Genomic DNA, 25,642 nt, shown 5'->3' with positions numbered 1-25,642 from the left:
CGCCGTGCCCGCAGCGCACCCCCATCACCCCCTCACCCCCACCATTCATTGAGGAGGAGCTGCCAATGTATGCAGGTGGGGAGAAGCCACTGGCCCACGCCAACAATGCACCCCATGGGAAGGGAACAGTACTTTGGCTTTGAGGCTTCTCCAAGTCCCATCCCAACCAGTCACGTGTCATGCTTGTTCCTACTGCACCCCCTCTGTCAAACCCTAACCCTTTATCCCATCCTTCAAGGCCAGCTCCCATGCCACCCCCTCCAAGACGACTTTCTTCATCCCCTTTAACTAAAGGGAAATGGCCCTTCTCCAGCCCTGATGGTCCATAATACTTGTCTGCCAAGTGGTTAGGCCTGCTTTGTGGGTGAGCTGAGCTCCACAAGGTAGACAGGGACCCAGCCATTGGATCATAAACTTAGAGCCAGATGGGGTCTTAAGAGGTCATATGATTACCTAGTCCGACCTGTCTATTCACAAGTCCCCAAGGGTCCTTCTAGATGGGGTCTGACCAGGACAGAGTACAGGGGACCTATCGCCTCCCTCGTTCTCAGCATCCTGGCTCTAAATACAGCCCAAGATGATGGGATTCCTTCTGGCTGCCCTTCACTAATAAGCGACATCTCACTGTGCTTTGTACTGAACCCCAAGTCCTCTAATTCCCCCTCCCCTACGTTCTGATTGCCTAACCTTGCCTCCCCCATCTTATGCTTGGGTTAGCGATTGCTTGAGGCCAAGTGTAGAACTTTGCATTGAGACCTATGAGATCCATGCTCTTGGATTAGATCTTGGTTCTGTTGTCCAACACGTTGGGCTTCTACGCAATCTGCAGACGACATGTCCACCCACACCGGGCTGTCCCGGGACGGACGCTCCAAAGCGAGGGCCTTCTCTTGGAGGCCCTGGTGCTGAGCAACCTGATAAGGCGCAGCTCAACGAAGGGCCTCTCCCTTCTTCCCCAAGGTAGGCAGTTCCCATCTGAGCTAAGCACCATGTGCTCACCAGGCATTCCAAGAGTCGGGCTGGGCGTGAGATGACAATTAAGAGCTTTCGAACAAGCTGGCCAATGAAGGTGACCTCCTGGCTCTCTGAGCGTTCATGGGCCTGTGGAGTCACACACAAGTGGGGCAAAGAGCATCAGCAACTGGGAAGGCGTCCGCCTCCAAACAAGTGATTCTGCCTTTCATGGCTCCAGGGAGCCACAGAGAACAATCGTGGAGCAGAGACTGACGGGCTTTCCCCGTAGCTGTAGCTCTATGAGGCACAGATGTGCACACGCATACATGCAAGTACATATAAAATGAACAATCCTTGTTGACTTGAGGGAGGACACAGGGCTTCCCCAGCCAGGACCTGAGTCCCTTGGGTCCGCTGATGGCCTCCCCACCCACGCTGTCACCCAATCTCTTCACGTCAGACTGCCTGATTGTCTCTTGGGGCTGGGCAGGCAGGAGACCCTCCTATTCACCGGAGTTTCCTTCAAGGTGGCTGGGTCCCCAGACCTACTCTCTTCTCCTCTGCTAGGGAGCTAGGAAGGCTAAAGGTCTGCCTAGTTGGAGCTGAGGAGGAACGTGTGATAGAAGGGGAAAGCCTTTAGCTCAGGAGCTGGGAGATCTGGGCTCGTCTCAGCCCTGATCCAGAGCTCTTTAGCCACAGAAAAGTCCTTTCCCCTCCCGCTGGGAGTCGAGTTTCTCCATCTATAAAATGGAGGTGACCTCTTAAGGCCAATCTGAAGAAAAGATCCTATCAATGGTATTCTTGCTCAGATCACCTGCCTTTTCCCTCCAGCCCCTTGCAGGCCCTTCTGGCGGGTTCTCCTGCCACTTCTCCTGACCTGGGGCTTTCAGGGAGGGGTGAAGAGAGGGTGGGAACAAGGGAAGAGAAGTGAGGACAGGAAAAAAAGAGAAAAGGAGGAAAAAGAGAAAGGAAGAAGTAAGGGAGAGAAGGGAGAAAGAAGAGGGGAAAAGAGAGGGCTAGAAGGGAGAGAGGGAAGGAAAAAGAGGAAAAGAAGATGAAGGGGGAAACGGAGGAGGACAAAAGGAAAGAAAGAGGAAAGAAAAGAAGGGCAAAGAGGGAAAAGGGAAGAGGGGGAAGAGAAAGGAAGAGGAAGGGGAAAGAAGGGGGACACTCACATCTTGCAGCATCTTCTCCAGCTTTTCCTGAAGCTCCAAGAAGTAGCGAGAGGTGACCAGGTCCTCCCGAGCCTTGGCCAGGCAATCGCGAGCCAGCTCCACTATCTGGTGGTGAATGAAGCTCAGAACCCCATCAGCCAGGGCCAGGGTGTTGGAGGGGGAGAAGGTGGTGATGATGTCCTGCAGCCGCTCTTCCATCTGGGCAGTGGCCTGTGTGGGGAGGGGAAGATAAAGAAGGTGGATGGAGTCAAGACAAAGACGGGGGGGGGGGGGGGGGTAGACCGTGGGCTCTTCGTGGGAGCCCCAAGCAAAATGCCTTCCCTTCTGGGCCTCAGTTTCCTCTCTGTAAAATAAAGGGGCTGAGCTCAGGGGTCATAAAGGTCTCATCTACTGGCTCCGTCACTATAACCTACATGACCTTTGGCAAGTCCTTTCCTCTGTGTCCCCAGTGTGTGTGCTGATCTCCTCCCTTCCCCAGCAGATGGGGAGTCCCCTGAAAGAAGAGGTTCTACCTCATTCAGTTCTGTACTGCCTTCAGCCCTTAGTTTGTATAATACACGACACACAACAAATGTGTGTTGGGTGGAATGCCTTTCAGTTTCCTCCTCTGTCCTTCCCCAACATGGGAATATCAACACTTGTACATCCTACCTCCCTGGGACACTGCAAAGAACAAGTGAGACAGTGCATATATATGGAGCAGGGCTTCCTAGCCCAGGGCCTGTGGACCCCCAGGGGTCTCTGAATGTTGGGGTTTGTTTTTTTTTTCCCCAAAAGAATTCATTTCCTTTGTAATCCTCTGAATCATATTTTATGCCTTTATCAACATGATTCTGACAAGGAGTCTGTGATGTCAAAAAAGGTTAAGAAACCCCATTATAGAGCATTACATATGTGTTACATATGTGTGAAATAGTGTTAGAGAGAGCAGGATGCTTGACCTCCAGCTGCAATCCTAGAAAAGGATCCCAAGAGTCTGACCTCCTCCAGCCCATTAAGGCACAGAGACTCACTGGAGAGCCACAACTAGTGTGGGACAAATGGGGCTTGGGCCCAGGGTGCTGATGTGGGGCGGGGGCGGGGTGTGCTTCCATTCCATTCCAATTTCCATTCCCATAGCTGCCACCTTCCTCTGGCTCACCCACCCAGGGCCTACCTTCCTCCTAATGCCCCTGGAGACCACTGTAGGGCTCTCTGGGGACCAGGCTGCCTCGCAGCTCCCAGGATAACCGTGCCCCCCTTCCTAGGACGACTGCCTTCCATGTCTCAAGTGAACCTGTCTGAGCACTGTTATACCCAGCTGTGGTTTGTGTGCCAAGACAGGAAGGGGATGTCCCATGAACCACAGGACACATCGCCCCACTCCTTCCTGAGCAAGCATCTCCCCGACGACATCCCAGACAAGGAGCCCTGCAACCTCAGCTTGGAGACTCTTGAGGCCCCTGGTTTCACTATGGGATGATACAGTTTTTAGGAAGCTGCCCCAGATCACCAAGTCTCTGCCCGCGTCCCCCACTCTGCTCCTCATTCTGTCCTTGGGGCCAAGCAGAACATCCCCACCCACCTCCCCATTTCCAGCCGGGATTCAGCTGGCCAGCAGCCCTCTCCCACTGAGGAGGCTAACCTTGGGGAATCGCTCCTTGTAGACATGGTTCATCATAACAACGTCACTGTCAAAGGCTCCTGTGGTTCGCCCAGGGCTGGAAAAGGGGAAACAATGCCAGTTCATACACTAGGTCTCTCGCGATCTAAATGAGGTCATGCAATGAGGAGCTGGGCTGGAGACTACTGCCAGGCACTAAGGCCCCTTCCCCACTCCACATCTGCCTTGGGGCCGGTCCAGAAGGAACTGAAGTCACGCCCCTCAGGCCCTGGAGCTAGGGCTCAGGGAGGGACAAAGACCCAAAGGAGAGATGCTCCCGGCCCCAATACCTGAGGCTGCGGGAGCGAGGCCGCATGCAGGGCGAGCGGCGGCCGCCATCCTCGTCCACGATGCTCTCCGAGCTGCGAAAGTGCTTAGAAAGAAAGTGGAGCTCATCTGGCGTTGGCTGGTATGGCAGCTGGTGCAGCCGTTCTCGGGAGGACGAGGAGGACTTGAGCAGGAGAAGAAAGAAAGGCTGTGGGCCTCGGGCTCATCGGCCACCTGGCCCCTGGCTGGGAGCCCAACCTTGAGGTCAGACGGGGTCACAGACGTTCTTTGTGCCAGCACATCACGTCCGTAGAAGACTTACTCCACTTGCCCCGCTAGACTGTAAGCCTTGTGAAGGCAGGGTCTGGGGACCTACGTGTGTGTGTTGCTTCCCCCTTGGTAGAATGGAAGCTTACCAAGGGCAGGGACAGTTTTGTTTCCCCCTGGCATATAGCAGGTGCTTAATAAATACTGAAGTTGGGTCTTCACCTGCTCTGAGCAAATGACAAACCAATTACCATAGGCCGAATGGGCCTCAGTACCCTCATCTGTCAAATGGAGATAATAACGGTGGTCCTGCCTGCTCCCAGATGGGCTACAAGGCTGCAGGTGACCATGGAGAGAACTCTGAGGCACCTGGGAACCACTTCGGCTCCGCCACTTATCTGCTATGTGGCTTCGCCTGAGATGCTCCCATTCCCTGAGCTTCTGGTTTCTCATCTGTCAAATGGGAGTGATGACCCCTGCCCAGCCTGCCTCAGCAGCCTGGTTGTGTGAAGTCAAATACAATCCCAGACAGGGAAATGTTTGAGGACCTGGAGAAAAGTTTACCCTCAAATTCAGAGAAGGGGCTGGAGGTGTCAGGGGCGGAATTCCAGACCCACACCCGGGCTTCCTGAGGCTCCCTCTCCGCCCTCCAGCCAGAGAACCCAGAGGGCCTTACCGAAACAGTGGAGCTGGGCGTGTTGGTCCCATAGCCAGAGGAGGGGAGGGAAGCGAGCGACCATCTCCGGCCATCAGCCCTGGAAGAAGAAACAACTTGGGGAAGGTTGGCAACTGGGCTGGGGCAGCCTCGGAGGAAGGGTGTGAACACAGACCCCACTGAGTGCTGTGTCTGGCTGGGGAAGTGAGGCACACAACTAGAAGGGGTCTCAGAGGACGCCTTATCCAACCCAAACCTAAGTAGGCGTCCCCCTTATAAAAGCCTGAACCAGCGGTCACCCCGTTTCTGCCCGGACAACTGAAGACCTAAAGCCCATGACGGAGACTGCCTGGGAGGGAGAGTGAGGAGCCTGGAAACACAGCCACAGGAGGGTCATGTGAAGGAAACGGGAAGACTCGCGATGGTGGGAGGGGAGACAGGAGAGGGAAGGACAGAACAGTTGAGTGGAAGGAGGAGGAGCATGGTTGTGCTTGGCCCCAGAGGCAGAAGGAGGGGCAATGGGTACCACAGAGGCAGATTTCAGCTCCCTCCGTATCGGGAGGACTCTCCAAATTGGACTCGGCTGCCCTGGGAGAGTCCAGGCCAGTGCTGGGTGGTGGAATGCTTGTTGGGGCTGCAGAAGGGGGGAGAATTGTGCAGGTCTCTGTGAGGCCAGAGGCCCTGGGTCCTTCCCCCCCCCCCCCCCCCACTGCTCGCCCCCGGCTTGGGATCCTGAGTATACTGAAGGAGTCCAAGAATCTAATGTTTAAAAATAGTCCCGGCCCTGTGCTTTTATGGACTGAGCTGATTTCCTGGAAGGAGTGGCAAGACCCTCATAAGCACCTTGAGAGGGGCTGAGGAAGAGGGAGAGGAAAGAGGGGAGAAAATGGAGAGGGAGGAAAGTGAGAAGGACCGAACGGGGTCGTCCCAGGCCTTCTCCCAGTGAGTGGCGAGGCCTATCCCAACTGGAGGAGATCCTCAAACTCTGGGCGAGCAGGTGGCAGCCCCCTTCCTCCAGGAAGCCTGCCCTGACTGCTCCCACTCACGGTGATCTCTCCTCTTCCTGGAGTGCTGGGGACTCACTGCCAAGACTACACTGGGCTCAGTGGCAAAGCCCAGTTTGTCTCATTTGGCTGCGTGACTGCTTCCTGGCTGGCGGCAGGTCCTCCCTCCCTAGCCCATTAGCCAGCTCCCTGATAGCAGAGCAGAATGCCCCCTCTTACTACCCCCCCCTCACTCCCCGGCCCAGGATCAGCTCTGAGAAACCTCTTTGGAGGTGCTGGGAGGGGACTTCTCGGGAGAAGGTGAAGCAGGGAGCTTATATTCTAAAGTGCGGCTCTCAGATCTGGGGGGTGGGGGGGGGGCGGGTCAGCTGACTCCCACAGCACCCTACCTCTCACCGTCAGGTCATCTCCTGGTGCCAGCCATCCCCATATGTGTGCCACCCCCCACCCCTACTGTACTCGGCCAAAGGAAGCTACCTGTGCCAAATTCCTGGAAGAAATTACCTGTCAGTCCGGGGCCCATAGCTGCGTGAAGATTGGTGGGTTATCAGCCAAGAACAGGGAAGGACAGACAGAAGGGAGCAGGCGGGCACAGGTGGGCATGGAAGGAGGGTGGATGAGGGTGGGGAGAGACAGGAGGAAAGATGGGATTTAAGGCTTGGGGCCCCAACCAGACACAGAACACTCTCATGATCTGTGCTCGGGGCTCTGGGAAAAACCTTTAACATTGCCCAAAGCCGGATTTAGGGGATTCACCCGTGAGTTCCAGCCTTGGCTCTTCCAACTCCCTGTGTGACCCTGGACAAGTCATTTCACTGCCAGGGTCTCAGTTTTCTCTTCTGTAAGATGGGAGGCTGGGACTAGACGACCTCCGAGGTCCCTTCCAGTTCTAGGTCTCGGATCCTGAGTGTGAAGGAAGGCCCCTCCCTCCCAAAGATGGCATTCCCCCCTCCCTCGCCCCCCGCTGGACCTCATCGCCAGAGCATGAAGACTCACCTTCGTGCGAAGGGGAAGTTCACAGTCGTGCTGGCTGAGAAGTTCCGGGGACTGTCCAAGGGGCTGCTGCCAGCTATGTGGAGGGGTTGGAAAGGGAAGAGAAACTGAGTCGTGCAGCTGACATCAATCCCTCCCACACCTGGGGGCACACCTTCTGCCCAACATGTGTGACATCCATTTGGCCCTCAGACCCCCCAAGATGAGGGGAGTGAGGATGGCTGGGGGCTTGTTATGAGTCTGACACCTCACGTTCCAATGCCCCTCCCAGCTCCGGTCACGCTCACCTGTGGGCACGGAGAGCGGGGACAGAGGTCGGGAGAGGGTAGGCGAGGGTGTCCCCACCACCAGGCTCTTCCTGTTGCCACTGCGGCAGCTGCAAGGGGGAGGAGACCAGGAGAGAGTGAGCAGGTAGGGAGAGGACCCTGGGAACCCCCATCTCCTGGTGCCAGCCATCCCCATATGTATGCCACCCCCCACTCCTACTGTACTCGGCCAAAGGAAGCTACCTGTGCTCCTCAGAGGAGCCATGCCCAAGCACACTCTGGGCTTGGGTGAGAGGGTCTCAAAGGCCTAGCTCTCACCTCCTTCGGGCCCCATGTCCAAGATCTTTCCTAAGGGGCCCCAAGAGCTGAGAGGAACCCCAGAGACCGGCCTGTGCTGAAACAGACCCCCCCCATTCCACTGGGGGTGCCTCTCACAGCCGGGAAATCCTCCTTGACCTCCAAGGCAGCTCCTGTCTCTGCTCCCTGGGCCCAAACGGAACGAGGCCAGGCCCACAAAAGCCCCCAGCTACAGGAAAACCCCTCAAATACCTGAAGATGCCCATCACATCTTTCCCTCCCCTTTCCCCCTCCCATACCCACAGGCAGCTCTTCTCCAGCCTAAACAGCCCATTTTTTTCAAACATTCGCCAAGCACACAAAGGCCAAGGCCTCTCGCCACGTGACCTGCCCTTCTCTAGACATTCCCCAGTTCCTGATGTGTGTCTGGCCTAAAACTGACCAAACAATCAACAAGCAATGTTAAATGCCTACTATGTGCCAGGCACAGTACTAAGTATTGGTAAAATAGTCAGTGTCCTGAAGGAGCCTCACATCCTTAGAACATTCCCCTCCCAGCCCTGACATCCCATGTTCTAAGGGCTCTCCAAGCTCTGACACTCCACGTTCTAAGGGCCTTCCTAGCTCTGGGTTCTAAGGGCCTGCCCAGTTCTGACAATATGTGCTCTATGTTTAACATTCCTACATTAAAGTTTTCACACTATTTAACAACTATTCTTTCATTTGATCTTTGCAATAACCTTGTGAGGTAAGTGCTATTATTCCCACTTTACAAATGAGGAAACTGACTTTGAGAGAGGTTAAAGGACTGGTCCAGGGCTAAACAGTTTTCTCTCTCTCTCCCCCTTGCCCCAGCCCACTCTCCTTCTGAGCCTTATATCCTCACCCTTGCTCCCACAGGGCCCTTCCTTGTTCTCTCTTCTGGGTGTGTGACTCGTCTCCCCAACCAGACTATGGCTCAGTCCTGCCCTCCCGCGAGGACCAGCCTCAGGCTGGCAAGGCCAGGTCAGTAAATGAGTCCAGGTTCCAGAAGGACCCTTTGGGAACAGCTACAAGTCGGGGGCCCCTCAGCCTTCTGCACCAAGCCCCCTCTAACAAGGATGAGCTGAAGGAGGGAGCCTCCCCCATCCCACGCAGTTACCCAAAGAACAGCTCCTGACACCTCAACAAGTGAAGCTTTGCCCACAGAGCCCACCAACGCTCCCTGGAGCTCCCCAGAGCGGCTGCCTTCTCCAGAAAGCCCCCACCACAAAACACACACACACACACACACACACACACACACTCACACACACACGCACGCACGCACACACGTATATCCATACCATACACATGTACATGGAGAGGGAGGAGCAAGCAAGAAGGAGACCCTACAAGCCCAGTTGAGGATGGATGAGGCCTGGTAGCACCCCCTAATCCTGCAGTGTGTGGGGGGTGGGGCCCTCCTGGCGCATTCTCATTTAACCCTGCGGAGGGCAGCTGGATGGGCTTGACAGATGGGGAAACGGAGGCAGAAATGCTGGTCTTTCTGAGCACTCGCCATGCAAAGCCCCTCCCAGAGGAAGAGAAAACCCAGGGCTCTAAACTCAGGGAGGGATTTCCAGGAACAGGATGGGCCTATTTCTACCACCACAAAGAGCAGGTCCCATCACTCCCCTGCCCCGCCAGGGTCCCTGTGACGGAGATTGGTACAGGAACTATTCTCCCCAATTTACAGGGCCTTGGGTCACCATGAGCTCCATGCGGGCAGCGCCTGTTCTCTTTCCTAATTCACTCCTGGCTACAGGGCTCTGCGCAGAGCAGTCACTTAACAGATACTTGCTCGATCATAAAATGACTAGAGCTGCGATATCGTATAATCCCGCCAGGTTTGCCAAGCACTTCTCAGGCCTCCCTTCATGGGGTCCCTCAAACAGCCTGAGGAGGGAGCTGCTTGTACTTATGCTGGTTTTACCAATGAAAGGACTAGGAAGGCTAAAAGATCTCCCTGGGTTGGAGGGCTCTGCCCCCTGGCTCTTGCTGCTTCCAAGTCGGATTTTCATCCATCAGGCCATTCGTTATGCCTCTTAAAGAAGAATCAGGGAGAGGGTCTCATTTAGCGCTGTACCCCTCCCCTGTATTGGTCTCGGCCAGGAGAAGGGGAAAGGGAAGGAAATAAGCATTTATTAAGAGCATACTATGTGCCAGGTTCCGAACTTTGATATTCACCACAATCCTGCAAAGTAAGTATACTAAATCTCCATTTTACAGGTAAAGAAACTGAGACAGAATGCTCAGGATCACAAAGTGTCTGAAGCTAGATTTGAACTTAGGTCTTCCTGACTCCAGGCCCAGGGCTCTATCCACCGTGCCACTATGTCTGCTGAATAAATACAGCACCACATGTCATGCAGTGTAAGAGTAAAAATCAACCACAGCCTGGGAGTCGAGGGCACTGGGTTCTAGCCCCGGGTCTACCCCTGACTCCATGTGCCTCAGTTCCCCTGACCTGTAAAACAAGGCAGATCTAGGTGGACTTGAAGCTTCCTGCTTCTCTATGACTGCCCTTAATTCAACATATCAAAACTGAACTCATCATCTAGACTGTTCCCCCCCCCCCCCCCACCCCGTCTCAGTAAACTTCTAGATGACTGTGAAGGATAACATCCTCCCAGCCCCCCAGGCTCAACTCAGGAGCCATCCTGGACTCCTCGCCATCTCCTACCCCTCCACATCCAAGCTGTTACTAAGGCCTATCGATTTCACCTCTGCAGCATCTCTGGAATACATCCCCTTTCTCCTCTGCCACTGCCCCCCCACCCTGCTGAAGAGCCTCTTACCTCATACACAGACTATTACAATACCCTGCAGACCTCCACTCCATCTCCCCCCACTCTAGTCCACTGTCCATTCAATCACGAAAGTGATTTTTCCCAAAGCACAGGTCTGCCCATGTCACACCTTGACTCAAGAACCTTCAATGGCTCCCTCCTGCCTTTAGGAGCAAAGAAAATGCTCTGACATTCAAGGCCCTTCATAGCCTAGCTTCCTCCTATACCTTCCTCCCCACCATGTACTCTTTGATCCAGTAACACCAACTTCCTGGTTGTTCCATGAAAACAACACATCACCTGACATTTTCTCTGGCTCTCCCCCATGGTTGGGATGCCCTTTCACCTCATCTCCACCTCCTAGCTCCCCCAAGTCCCCCTCCTATATCCTTATGGATGCAGCTTGCACGTACATAGCTATTTGCATGTTGCCTTCCCCATCTGATGTAAGCTCTCTGAGGGCAGAACTGTCTTTTGCCTTTCTTTGTATCTTCAGCACTTAGCATGATGCCTGGCACAGAGTAAGTGCTTAAAGACTGGAAAGGAGTCCAGGAAAGAGTGCAGAGGACCCCAACTCAAACCCTGCTCTGCCACTTACTATATGTGTGACTTTTCACGTCTCTATGCCTCACTTTCTTCTAATGTAAAACGAGGGGGCCTTGAAGGTCTGACCCAGTTGTAAATCTATAATCACATGAAAGCAATGAGAAGGGACCTCTGGGGACAAGGACATGGTCCGATCTATACCTCAACAGGAAATCCACTTTGTAACACTGTTGGCAAGGGACCATCCAGCCCTTGTTTGGAGACCTCCACTGATAGGGAGCTGTCTGTCTGCTGCCTCCTTAGGGGCAGCTGTAAACATGCTTATGAGGAGTCTGACTTGAACCTCAGCAAAACTTCCTGTCCTTGAATGCCCAGCCCACCCCCATCTCTCCCGTTTGAAGTCTAGCCTAGTCTACCGGCTGGGGAAACAAGAGGGGCGTCTGGCCAGGCCACTCCCTGCACTGATGGCCTTGTGTTGGGCAGGGAGGAAGCGCTGCCCTTGATGCTTAGTGGGATCCCAGGAGCATATGTGTGTACACAAAACCAAATGGAAAATCTGCCCTGGCAAAAACCAGAACCCACTCCCCGCCCTGTCCCCTGTCAAAGGATGTGATGGTGTTATCACAGGGCTGATCTCGGTCGAGGGAGCCCCGAGAGAGGGAGGAAATCACAAGACACTGGGGTGGGGGGAGACTGGTCTCTGCTGGGCAGGGAAGGCTGTTTCTACCTCTTATCCTAGGACACACTCCTCTTCCTCCTTCACCCCCCTCCTGCAAGGCTCAAGGTTGCCTCTTCCAGGGAGCCTTCCTAGGCCACTGCTGTCTCCAGTGACCCCTCCCGACTCCCTGCTCAAAGTACTGGAAGAGGCTCAAAGGCTGGAGCAAGGACCTTAAGAGGTCCTCATTTTATAGCTGAGGAAACTGAGGCCCAGAGAGGTGGAGACCCTCGCAGAAAGTGCTAAGTCTACATGATAGGGAGTAAGCAGAGGAGGGAGGATTCAAACCCAGATCCTCCAACTTTGGAGCTAACGCTCCTGCCACTTTTAGGGAGTTGGGGGAAGATTTGGACCTGAAACCCCAGGCTAAGACCCTTTGCTTTCTTGGACCGTAAGCTCCCTGAGGGCAGGGACCTTGTTTTTAGGCTCCAACCGCAAGAGTTCATAGGAAGTTTGGTGATTGAATGACTAAAGGAAGCAAGCTGATGGGGAAAAAAGCTCCCTAAAGAAATTTTTTCACTTAATGTGAATCTCGGGGATCCCCCCACAAGGTCTAGGTCTACTTTAGTCCAGGACCCTACAGGCTGTAGGTTCAGAAGAGAAGGTCAGAACTCTTGCTCTCACAGGTGCACAGAGTATATAAAAAGATGCTCAAAAAGTTACCACTCAGAGGCAGCTAGGTGGCGCAGTGGATAAAGCACTGGCCCTGGATTCAGGAGGGCCTGAGTTCAAATCCAGCCTCAGACAGGAGACACTAGCCATGTGACCCTGGGCGAATCACTTAACCCTCATTGCCCCACCCAAAAAAAAAGTCTTCATTCACAAGGAAATCCCAGCAGGCTATTGAGTCTAACAGGGCGGCTCAGAAAAACACCAAAACACTGACATTCAGCATTCTAAGGGCCCTCCCAGTTCTACCATTCTAGGTTCTGAGGGCCTTGGGCTGGACCTGGAGTCAGATACTTAACTAGCTGTGTCATCCTGGGCAAGTTACTTTACCTCCATCTGCCTCAGTTTCCTCAATGGCAAAATAGGGATAAATAACAGCACCTACCTCCCAGAGTTGTTACGAGGTTCAGATGAGATAATTGTGACATGCTTAGCACAGTGCCTGGCACATAGTAGGTGGTTAATAGAGGCTTGTCTCTTTTCTTCCTTCCTTCCCTGCCAGATCTGACCTTCTAATTCTGTTCTAAGTTCTCTTCCAGCTCTTGACATTCCACGTTCTAAGGGTTCTCCCAGGCCTGACATTCTGTGTTCTGGGGGCCTTCTCCACTCAGACACTGTCTGACAGTCTCTAAAAGCAGCCTTGCTGGTTGACTCGATCGGCTGCTGTGGTTTCCTGTGAGCCATGGCCTGGGAGCATTTTTTCTACTCTGTAGCACTGCGCCCCCTCCTCCCCCCATCTTCCTTGGCCTAAGCTATGCTTGCCACCCCACGCCTGGGCTGCTTTCCCTCCTCACATCTGCCTCTGACTCCCATTTGAACAGTCCAAACATTCCTCCCAGTTCTGCCAGGCTAGGAAGGGATCCTGCTGGCAGAGTCAGCAGACTTCTGTACCCGCATGGCCACAGGCAAGCCCCTTTATACCTCTGTAAAAGGGGGAAATAATAAAACCCACAAGCACCTGCATCCTGGCCAGGGGCCCTGTGCAGCTCACAGGTTAGAACACAGGATCAGACATTTAGAGCTGCAACAGAACTCAGAGGCTGTCTCATCCAACCACCTCATTCGACAGAGGAGGAAACTGAGACTCAAGGAAGGGATGGACAGGAGGAGAGACTCTGGCACCAGAGTGCCCTTCCCCCTCCTACTAGCTGTGAGACCTTGGCTAAGTTTGAGGCCTCTAGGGGGGAGGGGGTCTGTTTTCTTCTCTGTAATATAAGAAGTGGAACTGGATAATTATCTAAAGCCAGCTCTAGGACTGCCCAGGATCCTAGGTTCTATGCTCCATCTATGTGAAGCAGGGGCTGCCCTGGACAAAACACAGAGGGAGGGAGGGGGAGCAGGGAATAGGGGGCCAAACAGTCAGGCCTGGTAACCCCCAAGAGACAGCAACCCACTCCTGTTGCCCTCTCCCCCTAAGCTGGTGCATAAGGTGTCCCTCAGTCTCCCTGTCCTACCAAAGGGCAGGAGGAAGAGTCAGAGATGCCTTCTTGGCTGGGTCACTCCAACCCCAGACCGTCCACATGGGGAAAGGAAGGGCTGAGGAACAGAAGAGATGAATCACTGGAAAAGGGGGGAAGGGGGAGGCATGAGTTTAGCTCATCAGCCCCATCCCTGCTTTCTCTTTACCTGCTCAAGAGCCAGGATCTCCACAGTACTTTAAGGCGTAGGATGCTCTCATCCATTCACCTCATTTGATCCTCACCAATATCTCACAAGGTAGGATGCTAGTTATCATCTCCCTTTGTAAAGAGGGGGAAACTGAGGCTCAGGTTAAGGGACCTGTCCTGGTGGAGTCACCCGGCTGGACACTGTCTGAAGTCGACGCCCAGAGCTGGGGCCAGCCACCGTGCCAGGCTGTCTGACTCCGTCTCCCACCCCCCCCACCCCCACCCCCACCCCCACCCCTTCCTCTGCCTAAGCCGTGCTTGCCACCCCACGCCCACCTGGAACCTTTCGAGCCCTCAGGAAGGACGTTCAGCTCCAGGGCACCCCCTCCCCAGAGGGCTCCAACAGCCGGAGGATGCCAGCTCTGAGGGGGCTGCCCTGAGAGCCAGCCAGCCCCTCCCATTCGGGGCGCCATGGGGGGGGGAAAGGCTGGACAGGAGGCGCAGGCGGCAATCCCCCCTCCCCCGCCCCCGCTTTATCCCGCGGAGAGCGAAGATGGGGAAGCCCAGCTCCCTAACGGCCTCGAAGGCAGCTCCCGGGGCAGGGGCCGGGGCCGGGCCGGAGCCGTTGGGAGCTTCCCACGCGCTCTGCCCCCTCCCCCCGCCGGAGCCGGCAATCCCGGCGGGCGGCTCCGAGGCGGCGGCCCTCTCTCTCCCCTCCCGGTCCCCGTTGCGGTCCCGGTACCTCTTGGAGCGCTGCAGCAGCGCGCCCTTGGCCAGACGGCTCCGGTGGCCCGGGGCCGGCGCGGCCGTCCAGTAGCTGGGGTCCGACATGCTCGGGCCCTTTGTCCGCCGCGGCGGGCGCCCCCCGGGCCCGGGCCGGGCCGCCGGGGCATGCACGGAGGGCGGGGGGCGGGCTCAGCGCGCCGCGGGGGCCCGGGAGCCGCCCGGGGAGCCGCGCGCCCGCGGCCGTGGCCGTGGCCATGCCCCGGCCCGGCCCGGGGGGGCTGCTCCACGCGCGGGGGCGCGGGGGCGGAGGAACGGGCGGCGCGCGCCAGGCCGCCGGGCGCGTGGGGCTCCGCGGGGGCGGGGAGGAGGAGCGCGCGCGGAAGGAGCGCGCGCGGGCGGGCGGGAGGCAGCCACTGCGCTCTCGCCGCGCCCCCGGGCCAGCGGGGTGGGGAGGGGCGGGCGGGGCGGGGCGGGGCGGGACCTGGGCTGGGCGGAAGACTGGGCGGGCCCCCGGCCCACGTGCAGGAGGGGCAGCGCCACGGGGCGGGAGGGGTGGGCAGGGAATGGGGGCTCGGGCCAGAAGGGGGCGGTGTTGGCAGGCGGCCCCACCCCCGCCCCTGCCGAATCTAGGCAGACAGACCCTGGGCGCTGGGGACGACGGGTTCTGCCTGCACTGGGATATACCCGGCTTGGGGCCACCCAAGCAGGGCCTGGCCCTGGGCATCAAGATGCACTGCCCAAGCCTGGATTCGTGCATCTGCCTAACTAACCTGACCCTGGCAATGCCGCCCCCTTCACTCGGGTACCAGAGCTGGCCTGGGGATGCCATAATGGTTCAAGCTTACCTGGCCCTCGGACCAATGGACAGATCCTAGCTCTGCTCTTTATCAAGAATGTAGTGGCCTAAGACTAGGTGGGCAGGGGATAGAACTCCCGCCTGGAGTCAATTACTAGCTGCATGACCCTGGGCAAGTCACTTCACCCTGTTTGCCTCAGTTTCCTAATCTATAAAATGATCAGAGAAGGAAATGGCAAATCACTCTAGTAATCTTTGCCAAGAAAACCCCGGGGGCATCTAGGTGGTGCAGTGGATAGAGCATCGGCCCTGGATTCAGAAGTACCAGAGTTTAAATCCGGCCTCAGACACCTAACACTTAGTAGCTGTGTGACCCTGGGCAAATCACTTAACCCCAATTGCCTCACTAAAAAAAAAAAAAAGAAAGAAAAGAAAACCCGGAATGGGGTCACGAAGAGGTAAGCCTGTCCAGTCCAGCACACTGAAGAGCTCCCAAATGTTTCTCTCCTTCCCTGGGGGGCTCAGGTTTCTATAGTTCCAGCCCTTGTAATGTCACAGTTGGTGAAGACACCTGATCCCACTTCTGAGGTGCCTCCTTGTCCAGGGCCCAAGTCAGTCCCTCCCCTTCCTGGGGCCAAGCTTCCTCTTTACCATCACCCCAAACCTGCTGTGTGAGCTTACTGGGCTGGAGGTGTGGGCCGGGGGCATGATCAGGGAGCAGGGAAGAAGGGGACGATGCTCCTTTCAGGATCTTTCAGGATCTGTGCAACAATTTCCCATCACATTAGATTTTTACAAGGTTCCTAAGCCTCAATTTCCTCATCTATAAAATAGGGATGTGAGTTAGAGGAAACTGAGAGCTTGAGAGAGGAAGTAACAAGTCCCCCTGGGCCAGTGGGGTACCTGCTCACTTCCTGCTGCCCAGCTCAGAGCAACAGCCTCAGCACGATTCCTGGAAACTGGAAGGCTTCCTTGAGCTCCTGGGTTGGAGGCCAATAGCAACTAGGACTCCAGGTTTGGGTCCTGACCAGGTGTTGTCAGAGAAGTTATATGTAATTTTCCACTCCATTCTTTAACCCCCACCCCCACCCCACCCTGTGCTTATACAACCAAAGAGGGATCAGACCCATAGATTAGATGAGCAGATGCCCACAGGTTCTAACACATATGGTAAAGTTAGGCCAACCTAAGTCCCAACTTTGTGGGGAAATGGATAGAGTGCCAGATATGGAATCAGGAAGACCTGGGTTCAGATCCAATCTCAGACACTGCCTAGCTATGTGACCCTGGGCAAGTCATTCAACCCTGTTTACCTCAGTTTCCTCATCTGTAAAATGAGCTGGAGAAGGAAATGGTGAACTGCTCTAGTATCTTTGCCAAGAAAAGAGTCAGACGTGACTGAAAAACAACTGAACAAGTCCCAGATAGAAGCCCACATTCTAGAGAAAGCATTTCCTAATTTCCTTAATGTTAGAGCCTTCTGGGGCAGCTAGGTGCCACAGTGGATAGAGCATCAGCTCTGGAGTCAGGAGGACCTGAGTTCAAATTTGACCTCAGACAATTGACACTTACTAGCTGTGTGACCCTGGGCAAGTCACTTAACCCCAATTGCTTCACCAAAAAACATAATAATAATAATAAAATGTCGATTATCAATTTACCCTATCCAGGTTCTGTTGGTATAAAGTCATTTCATGCTGTCTCCTTGGTTACACTGTGAGCTCCTCAGGGCAGGGACTGTCTTTTGCCTTTCTTTGTATCCCCAGCATTTGGCACAGTGCCTGGCACATAGTAGGCACTTTAATAAATGTTTACTGACTGACTGACCAACCAAGAGTTCAGAGTATGGAAAGAAAAAGCCCAAAACTGGGATTCCGGAGCAGTGGGCTCTACTTTGGCTTATGGGTAAAATAGGGGGTTGGACAACATCAGAAGTTCTCTACCTTTATGTTATGGGCTCCTTTTCAGAATGTTTTTAAATGTCTAAATACATACGGTTACAAAGGAAACCAGTTAGAGAGAAGTAAAGATATATTTTTCCATCCAAGTTAACAGACCCCTTGTAGTCTGTGAACCCCAGGTTAAAGATCTAAATTAGATCATCTCTGAGGTCCCTTTGAGGTCTGTTCTAATGTTTTAAAGTTCCTCCCAGCTCTGACATCTCATCTTCTTCTTCTTCTTCTTTTTTTGTTTTTGGTGAGGCAATGAGGGTTATGTGACTTGCCAACGGTCTCCCACAGCTAGTAAGTGTCAAGTGTCTGAGGCTGGATTTGAACTCAGGTCCTCCTGAATCCAGGGCCAGTGCTTTATCTACTGTACCACTTAGCTGCCCCCATCCCATGTTCTAAGGGCCCTCCCAGATCTGACACCCCATGTTCTAAGAGCCCTCCCAGCTCTCACATTCTGATTTGTAAAAGCCTTTCCAGCTCTGGTGTTCTATGACTATAAGGGTGACGCCTTGAAAGACAGATTTCTTTCTCATTTTCAGATGCCAGGAAAAGGCCTAACCTTTCTGGTTCAGGTCCTTTATGCTAGCTCTGGGGCCCAGACATGGGCCAGAATGATGCAAAAGGATTCTTTTTACCCAATTTCTACCCATCTTCTGCAATCAGACAGGAAGTTGGAAAACACATTCCTCAAATCTGTTTTACTTTGTCCCCTTGATGGTTGGAGGATTTGTAACTTGGGGGAAGAGAGGCTCTGGCTCACATAGGAATCATAAACAGGAGGAAGAAAAAGGGGCTAAGGGACTGAACACTAACACCCTCCTGGAGTAATGATGTCCTGGGGTCTCCTGCCCCACCCAACACCAGGCATGTGCTTGCCATGTAACCACAGGCCAACCACTTCCCATCTGGGCCTGCACAGTGAAAGGGCTGGCCTAAACTGAGGTCCCTCCCAGCTCTGACATTCTACATTCCACAGCCCCTCCTTTTCCCTCCCTCTTAACTGTCAGCAGTCTGACCTCAGCACTGGGCCAACGGATCTCCCAACTGCCAAATCCAATGGCTTTTTCTCTATCCCCATCTTTCTAGAGCCGGCCCAGCTTTCCATGTCGTGGATCACCATCTTCCCGTCCTGTTCTCCTGCTCCTTTCTGATGGTTCTTTCTCAGACACCTTTGCTGGATCTCTACCCAGGTCACACTACTAACTGTGGGCATTCCCCTAGGCTCTGCCCTGCACCCTCTTTTCTTCTCCCTCTATATTATTTCCATCTGTGATTTCATTAGCTCTCATTGATTCAATTATCAGGTCTATTCAGAGCTCCTTAAACAGCTCTATCTCTCTCCTGATTGCCAGCCTCACATCTCCAACTTCTTCCTGGATATCTCTTACTAGGTGCCTCTGAGACACCTTAAACTCAACATGTCCAAAACAGAACCCCTTTTCTTTCTCCCCAACCTAGGGGATATCAGACACCCCCATCCTCCTACTCACTCATGCCTTAAACCTTTTAGGTTATCCTCAAGTCTTCATTCTCTTCTCTCCTTTCCCCCATACATAATCAGCTGCAAAGGCCAGTTGGTTCTACCCTTATAACACATCTCCTGTATATGCCCCCTTCTCTCCTCTGACACTGCCATCATCCTGGTAGAGGCCCATATCACCTCACATCTGGACTATAGCAATAGGCTGCTGGTCTCCCTGCCCCAGGTCTCTCTCTATTCTAGTCCATTCTTTCCTTAGCAGTCAATTAATCTTCCTGCAGCTAGGTGGCGCAGTGGATAAAGTGTTGGCCCTGGATTCAGGAGGACCTGAGTTCAAATCTGACCTCAGACACTTGACACTTACTAGCGATGTGACCTTGGGCAAGTCACTTAACCCTCTTGACACTTGATATTGCCTCACAAAAAGAAAAGAAAAGAAAGACAAATGAATCTTCCTAAAGTGAAGGTCTGACTATGTCACCCTCCTAATCAATCAACTTGAGTGGTTTACTATCACATCCAAGATCAAATAGAAAATCTTCTGTTTGGGTTTTTGTTGTTGTTGCTGAGGCAATTAGGGTTAAGTGACTTGCCCAGGGTCACACAGTAAGTATCTGAGGCCAAATTTGAATTCAGGTCTGCCTGACTCCAGGGCTGGTGCTCTATCAACTACATCACTCAGCTGCTTATGCTTAGCATAGTACTTGGTATATACCGGGAGGGCCAAAAGTCACGAAGGGGTAATAATTTTTAAAAATTATTTTTCCTTTATTTTTCGCCATTTACGAGATTTGATTTTTTCACACATAATGTAAGTTCATTTCCTATATATACTGTATAGGATGCCATGGTATTGTAAATTAAAAACAAAAAATAATGGCATTATTAAATATTGAAACCCCTTTGTGATTTTTGGCCCACCTTGTAGCAGTATAATAGTTTGGTACTTATAGCCTTCTATGAGCTTCCTTTCCAGTATTCTTATACCTCCCTCCCCATCTTTTTTTTTGGGGGGGGGTGAGGCAATTGGGTTTAAGTGACTTGCCCAGGGTCACACAGCTAGTAAGTGTTAAGTGTCTGAGGCCGGATTTGAACCCAGGTCCTCCTGACTCCAGGGCCGGTGCTCTATCCACTGTGCCACCTAGCTGCCCCCCCCCCACCCAATCATGGACTCTTAAATCCAATAGCACTGACCTCCCTTCTGTTCCTCAAACAAGACACTCCATCTCTCTTCACTCTGGCTATTTTCTTTTTTTTCCCCTTTAAATAGTTTATTTTAAAAAATTATATGTAAAGACAATTTTAAACATTCTTTTAAAATAAAATTTTGAGTTCCAAATTGCCTCCCTCCCTTCTCCCCCTCTTCTCCCTAAGATTGGAAGCAATTTGATGTAGGTTATATAGTTTCTGGCTATTTTCAAGGGCTTGTCTACCAGGCATGTCATCCCTGGAATTCTCATCCTCTTCATCTCCATCAGCTGGATTCCTTCAACTCTCAGCTGAATTTACGTTCTTTTTTTTTTTTTTTTTTGGTGAGGCAATTGGGGTTAAGTGACTTGCCCAAGGTCACACAGCTAGTAAGTGTTAAGTGTCTGAGGCCAGATTTTAACTCAGGTACTCCTGACTCCAGGGCTGGTTCTCCATCCACTGTGCCACCTAGCTGCCCCTGAATTTACCTTCTGAAAGCAACTTTTTCTGATCCCCCTTAATGCTACTGCCTCCCCTCTATTGTCTACCTCCAATCTAGCCTGTATATACCTTCTTTGTACATAGTAATTTGCATGTTGCCTCTCCCTTATTTGAGTTTGAGCTCCTTGAAGGGCTGAGAATGGGTTTTTGGGTGGGGTTTTTTTGGCCTTTCTTGGTAACTCCAGCACTTAGCACAATGCCTAACGTATATTAGGTACTTTAAATGCATGTTCACTTTACTTGGCATAGTCCCTCTCAGCTCTGAGAGTCTATGTTCCATGATTGTTTCCAGTTCTAGCATTAGACCCCCTCCATTTCTGGCTCAAACACTCTATATTCTAAGCTCTAACTTCCTATATTTTGTGCTGAGTTCTTCTCGGTCAGTCCACACCTATCACTTCCTCATGGGAAGGGAGGTACTAACAATCAGAGCTGCCCCACTAAGGAATGGGGCCCCTTGTCGTCCAAAACCAAGGTCCCTCCTCTTCTGAACTTCCCTATTTTGGTCAAGGATGCCAACATCCTTTCAGTCAGCGGGGTTCAAAACCTCAGAATCATCTTCAGCTTCTCCTGCTCCTTCCTCACTCCTCTCGTCCCATCAGATTGCCTTGTCAACTATACCTCTATACCCCTCTCTCCACTCCCATGTCTACCACTCTACTTTAGACCATCATCACCTTCTTACTGGACTACTGCAATAGTTTCAAGTCTCTTCCTTCTCCGGTATATCTTCCAAACAGTTGTTCATTCCTAAAGTAGAGGTTTTGTGTTTTTGTTTTGTTTTGTTTTGTTGGTGAGGCAATTGGGGTTAAGTGACTTGCCCAGGGTCACACAGCTAGTAAGTGTTAAGTGTCTGAGGCCGGATTTGAACTCAGGTCCTCCTGACTCCAGGGCCAGTGCTCTATCCATTGCGCCACCTAGCTGCCCCAAAAGTAGAGGTTTTACGTCACTCTCCTGCTCAATAAACTTCAGTGGCTCCCTATTGCTTCTAGGAAGCAATACACCTACAAACCCTTATTTCTGGCATTTGCAGCGCTTCAAAATCCATCTCCAGCCAACCTTTCCTGGCTCATTATAAGTTACATGATTGATAATCGTTAGAAATCCCCTTCACCAACTCTTTTTTTTTTTTTGGGGCAGGGCAATGAGGGTTAAGTGACTTGCCCAGGGTCACACAGCTAGTAAGAGTCAAGTGTCTGAGGCCGGATTTGAACTCAGGTCCTCCTGAATCCAGGGCTGGTGCTTTATCCACTGCGCCACCTAGCTGTACCCCCTTCACTAATTCTTTGACCCAGACAGGCAAGCTGACCTACTTATGGTTCGTCATATATGAAACTTCATCTCCAAACGCCTACATGCATTTGCCCAGGCTGCCCCTGTGCACTCCCTCCTCACCTCTGCCCCTCAGAATCTTTGTTCCCTTCCATACTCAGCTCAAGTGCCATCTCCATGAGACCTTTCTAGATCCCTCAGTTGCTAGTGCCACCCCCCATCAAATTACTTTTTATTCTTTTGATAAGTATTTTGCATCAACTTGTATGTACATATTATTTCCCCCAAGATAATGTAAGCTCCTTGAAGGCAGAACCTATGTCATTTTTCTTTATCTCCCTACCACCTAGCACCTTGCCTGGCACATGGTAGATGCCTAATAAATATTTAACAATCGGCACACAGTAGGTGCCTAGTAAATGGTTGGCAATTAGCACATAGTAGGTGCTTAATAAATTGTTGGTTAATTGAAAGAGGAGCTCCCTAACCCTAGAGAGCTTGAAGTAGAAACTTGATGACCATTTGTTGGGGATGTTGTCCATTGGAGGAGGCATTAAATGGCCTCTCGGGCCCCTCTGGTGCACTGCACCTAGAAGAGACTGGGTTTCTAATCCCAGCATCACCACTGGGAAATCTTGGGCAAATCACTTCCCCTTCAGGTCACTTTCCATTTACTCTGTCTATATCCCTGTTATTTCCATGTTGCCTCTCTCATTAGAATGTAAGGTTCCTGAAGGCAAGAACTGTCTTTTGCCTTTCTTTGTCTCCCCAGCACTTGGTGCACTGCTTGACATGTGGTAAATGCTTAACGAATGCTGACTGGTTGACTGACTTTTAGAAGAATGTTAGTTTTCCAGTCTTCAAAATGGACATAACCAGCCCTTTTTTGCCTCTTTCCCAGAGATGCTCAGAGGCTTATATGATTACAAAGCACTTTAGAAATAGGAATGATTGCTAGGAGATCATGATAGTGTGCTATGATTGTCTTTTTTCTCTCCCCAGGGCTGGCAGGTACCAACAAGCCCTGGTCCTGGGAGATGGTCCAGGCTGAGGAAGTTGGTGACACCAGGGGTCAGGAACAGATTTCCAAACTCGTTCCAACAAGGGAGGTGACATTCAGTGAATGACAGCTGATTTTTCTGAAATCCCATCTAGAAATTCTAGAAAGCACATCTGCAGCAAACCGTAAGACCATATATGTACAGTTGGAAGTGTGGTATGAAGTCAATGCCCAAAGTGTATGGGGAATAGCATGAGTTTTGGAGTCAGAGGACCTGAGTTCAAAATCCTATCACTGTCACACACTACCTAAGTGACCTGATCTCCGTGGGCCCGAGTTTCTCCATCTGTAAAACGAGGGAGTTAAGCTAAATGGACTTTGTTATTGTTGTTGTTGTTGTTGTTTTGGTTTTGGTGAGGCAATTGGGGTTAAGTGACTTGCCCAGGGTCACACAGCTAGTAAGTATTAAGTGTCTGAGGCCAGATTTGAACTCAGGTTCTCCTGAATCCAGGGCCACTGCTCTATCCACTGCACCACCTAGCTGTCCCACTAAATGGACTTTTAAGTTTCTTTCCAACTCAACATTTATGATCTGATAATCAGGATCCCAAGTGATCCAACTAGTGAGGAAACTGAGGTCCAGAGAGGTTAAGCATCAGCCCAGTGTCCTCCTGCCTCACTGGTCAGTCCTGGAGAAGTGGCTGCAGTGAACCTGGACCTACCTTCAGAGATACCCAGAGTTGGAGACAGTGCAGGGAATCACTTTGGTTTCGCCCAGTAGATTGTGCAACTGGCTGTCCTGCAAAGTCTGTCTAGCAAATCGAGCCTAATGGAAACCTAACTGGAAGGCAACAGGGAGAAAGGCCTGTGAAGGGGCAAGCAAGAGACCTGGGTTCTAGTCTCAGCTCTACCACTGACTGACTATGGGTAAATCATTGCCTCAGTTTCCACATCTGTAAAATGAGGAGATTAGATTAAATGGTCTCTGCCATCTTTTCCAGCTCTGATATTCTAAAACCTATACCCAAGGTTCTTCCTAAGACTTTAGAATACACAACTTCAGAGCGAGAAAGATTCTTAGAACATAAGATGTCAGAGATGGGAGGGCCCTTAGAACCTAGAATGCCAGAAGTGGAAGGGCCCTTAGAGATAATTTCTTCTCAGCACTGAGGATAGTACCAAGGACACAATATATAGTTCAAAATATTTGTTAAATCATCTAATAAGGGGCAGCTAGGTGGTGCAGTGGATAAAGCACCAGCCCTGGATTCAGGAGGACCTGAGTTCAAATCCGGCCTCAGACACTTGACACTTACTAGCTGTGTGACCCTGGGCAAGTCACTTAACCCCCATTGCCCCGCAACAAAACAAACCAAAAAATCATCTAATAAATCCTCTTCCTTCATAAAAGAGTAATCCAAGGCCCAAGTCTCTCATCACTACTGCTCACATCTATACATGTAAAGTAACATGTTGACCTGAGTTTGAATTCCACCCCGCCCTTAATAAATGCATGTTTCCTTCTTCTGTTGATCTACTACCCTGGGCAACTCAGCCTCAGAGTCCTCATCTGTAAAATGGCATGATAACACCTCTCTTACCCACTTCTCCAGGTTGTTTTTAGATTCAAATGAGGATATGCATACAGAGGGCTTTGCCAACTTTGCCAATCATGGTATAAATGTCAGTTATCATTATTGTGAAACCAGGGTACAACAGGACTTGGAAGCTTCTTCCCCACCATGGTTTGTTAGGTGGCCAAAGGCAGCCTCTCTAGGACTCCCAGAGCTCACCATCTCTCCCCCTTCCTTTATTTTTTTTTTTTTTAGTGAGGCAATTGGGGTTAAGTGACTTGCCCAGGGTCACACGGCTAGTAAGTGTTAAGTGTCTGAGGCCGGATTTGAACTCAGGTACTCCTGAATCCAGGGCCTGTGCTCTATCCACTGCGCCATCTAGCTGCCCCTTTTGTTTTTTCTTTCTTTCTTTTTTTTTTTTTTCCCCTCACCCTTCCTAAAGCTTCCTTTTTGCCAAGGGCCCCCAGGATCAGGGTAGCCTTGGCTCCTTAGGGTATACTGGGACATACCGCCCCCCTCTGGACACCAAGAGCAAAAGCTTAGTCTAGTTCTTTCTTGAGTCAATGCCCACAAAAAGGCTTAAAGGAAAGGGCTAAAGTGGGTATAAGTAGGTATGGTATGTGAGGGTGGAGAGAGAAGATCAGCCCTGTACCCCTAGGGAACAATTCTGCTCAGAGATTTCTCTGGGTTCAAGGTACACGAATGTAGTGTTGGTGGAGCTGTGAATTGGTCTGTTCATTGTATAAAGCAATTTGGAACCATGACCCTAAAGTCACTAGCTTGGCATACCCTTTCACCCAGCTATATCACAACTAGGCATATATACATCAACAGAGATGAAGGAAAGAGGAAAAAGACCTACATATAAAGAACATTAATAATAGGGCGTGGGGTTTTTTTTGTAGAAGAGGAGGAAGAAGAGGAAGAAAAAGATGATAATGATGATAAGGGGGTATCCATCTACTGAGGAATGGTTTAATAAAGTAAGTACATTAATACAATGGAATATTATGGCACTGTAAGAAATTATGAAATGGCCAGTTTCAGAAAAAAACTGGGAAGACTTTTATGAACTTATGCAGAGTGAAGTGAGCAGGATGAGCAGAATCAAGTATACAAACTTTTGCCTTCTCAATGAGCAGGAAAAGGGGAAGGGAGAGAATCTAGAAGTGAGAAAGAAAAACAACTTTGAAAGACTGAGGCACTCTGATCAATGAGATGACCTCCAGAGGACTGATGAGGAAGCTCCTGCTAGAGAGGTAATGGACCCAGGACAAAGAATGAGATGT

The 25,642-nt window shown here is 51.7% G+C and overlaps 1 protein-coding gene across 3 annotated transcripts in view; it reads right to left on the bottom strand.

Annotated features, from left to right (window-relative positions):
- Positions 1–25,642, bottom strand: part of MAST3 (microtubule associated serine/threonine kinase 3) — a 90,348-nt gene that overhangs the window by 38,757 nt on the left and 25,949 nt on the right. For 2 of the 3 annotated variants that reach the window (XM_043970822.1, XM_043970801.1), the window contains exons 3-9: positions 7,245–7,333; positions 6,961–7,033; positions 4,982–5,060; positions 4,062–4,222; positions 3,754–3,829; positions 2,130–2,339; positions 1,000–1,101 (exon numbers count right to left, since the gene is read on the bottom strand). In XM_043970822.1, the coding sequence (XP_043826757.1) occupies positions 1,000–1,101; positions 2,130–2,339; positions 3,754–3,829; positions 4,062–4,222; positions 4,982–5,060; positions 6,961–7,033; positions 7,245–7,333 (790 nt within the window). Of the gene's footprint in view, positions 1–999; positions 1,102–2,129; positions 2,340–3,753; positions 3,830–4,061; positions 4,223–4,981; positions 5,061–6,960; positions 7,034–7,244; positions 7,334–14,609; positions 14,764–25,642 lie in introns of those variants that run through there. The other variant, XM_043970811.1, reaches the window with a different exon arrangement.

This window comes from Dromiciops gliroides, chromosome 1 (genome assembly GCF_019393635.1).
Source record: "Dromiciops gliroides isolate mDroGli1 chromosome 1, mDroGli1.pri, whole genome shotgun sequence".
In the NCBI taxonomy this organism is placed as follows: Eukaryota; Metazoa; Chordata; class Mammalia; order Microbiotheria; family Microbiotheriidae; genus Dromiciops; species Dromiciops gliroides.
This window is presented reverse-complemented; position numbering and strand designations above follow the sequence as displayed.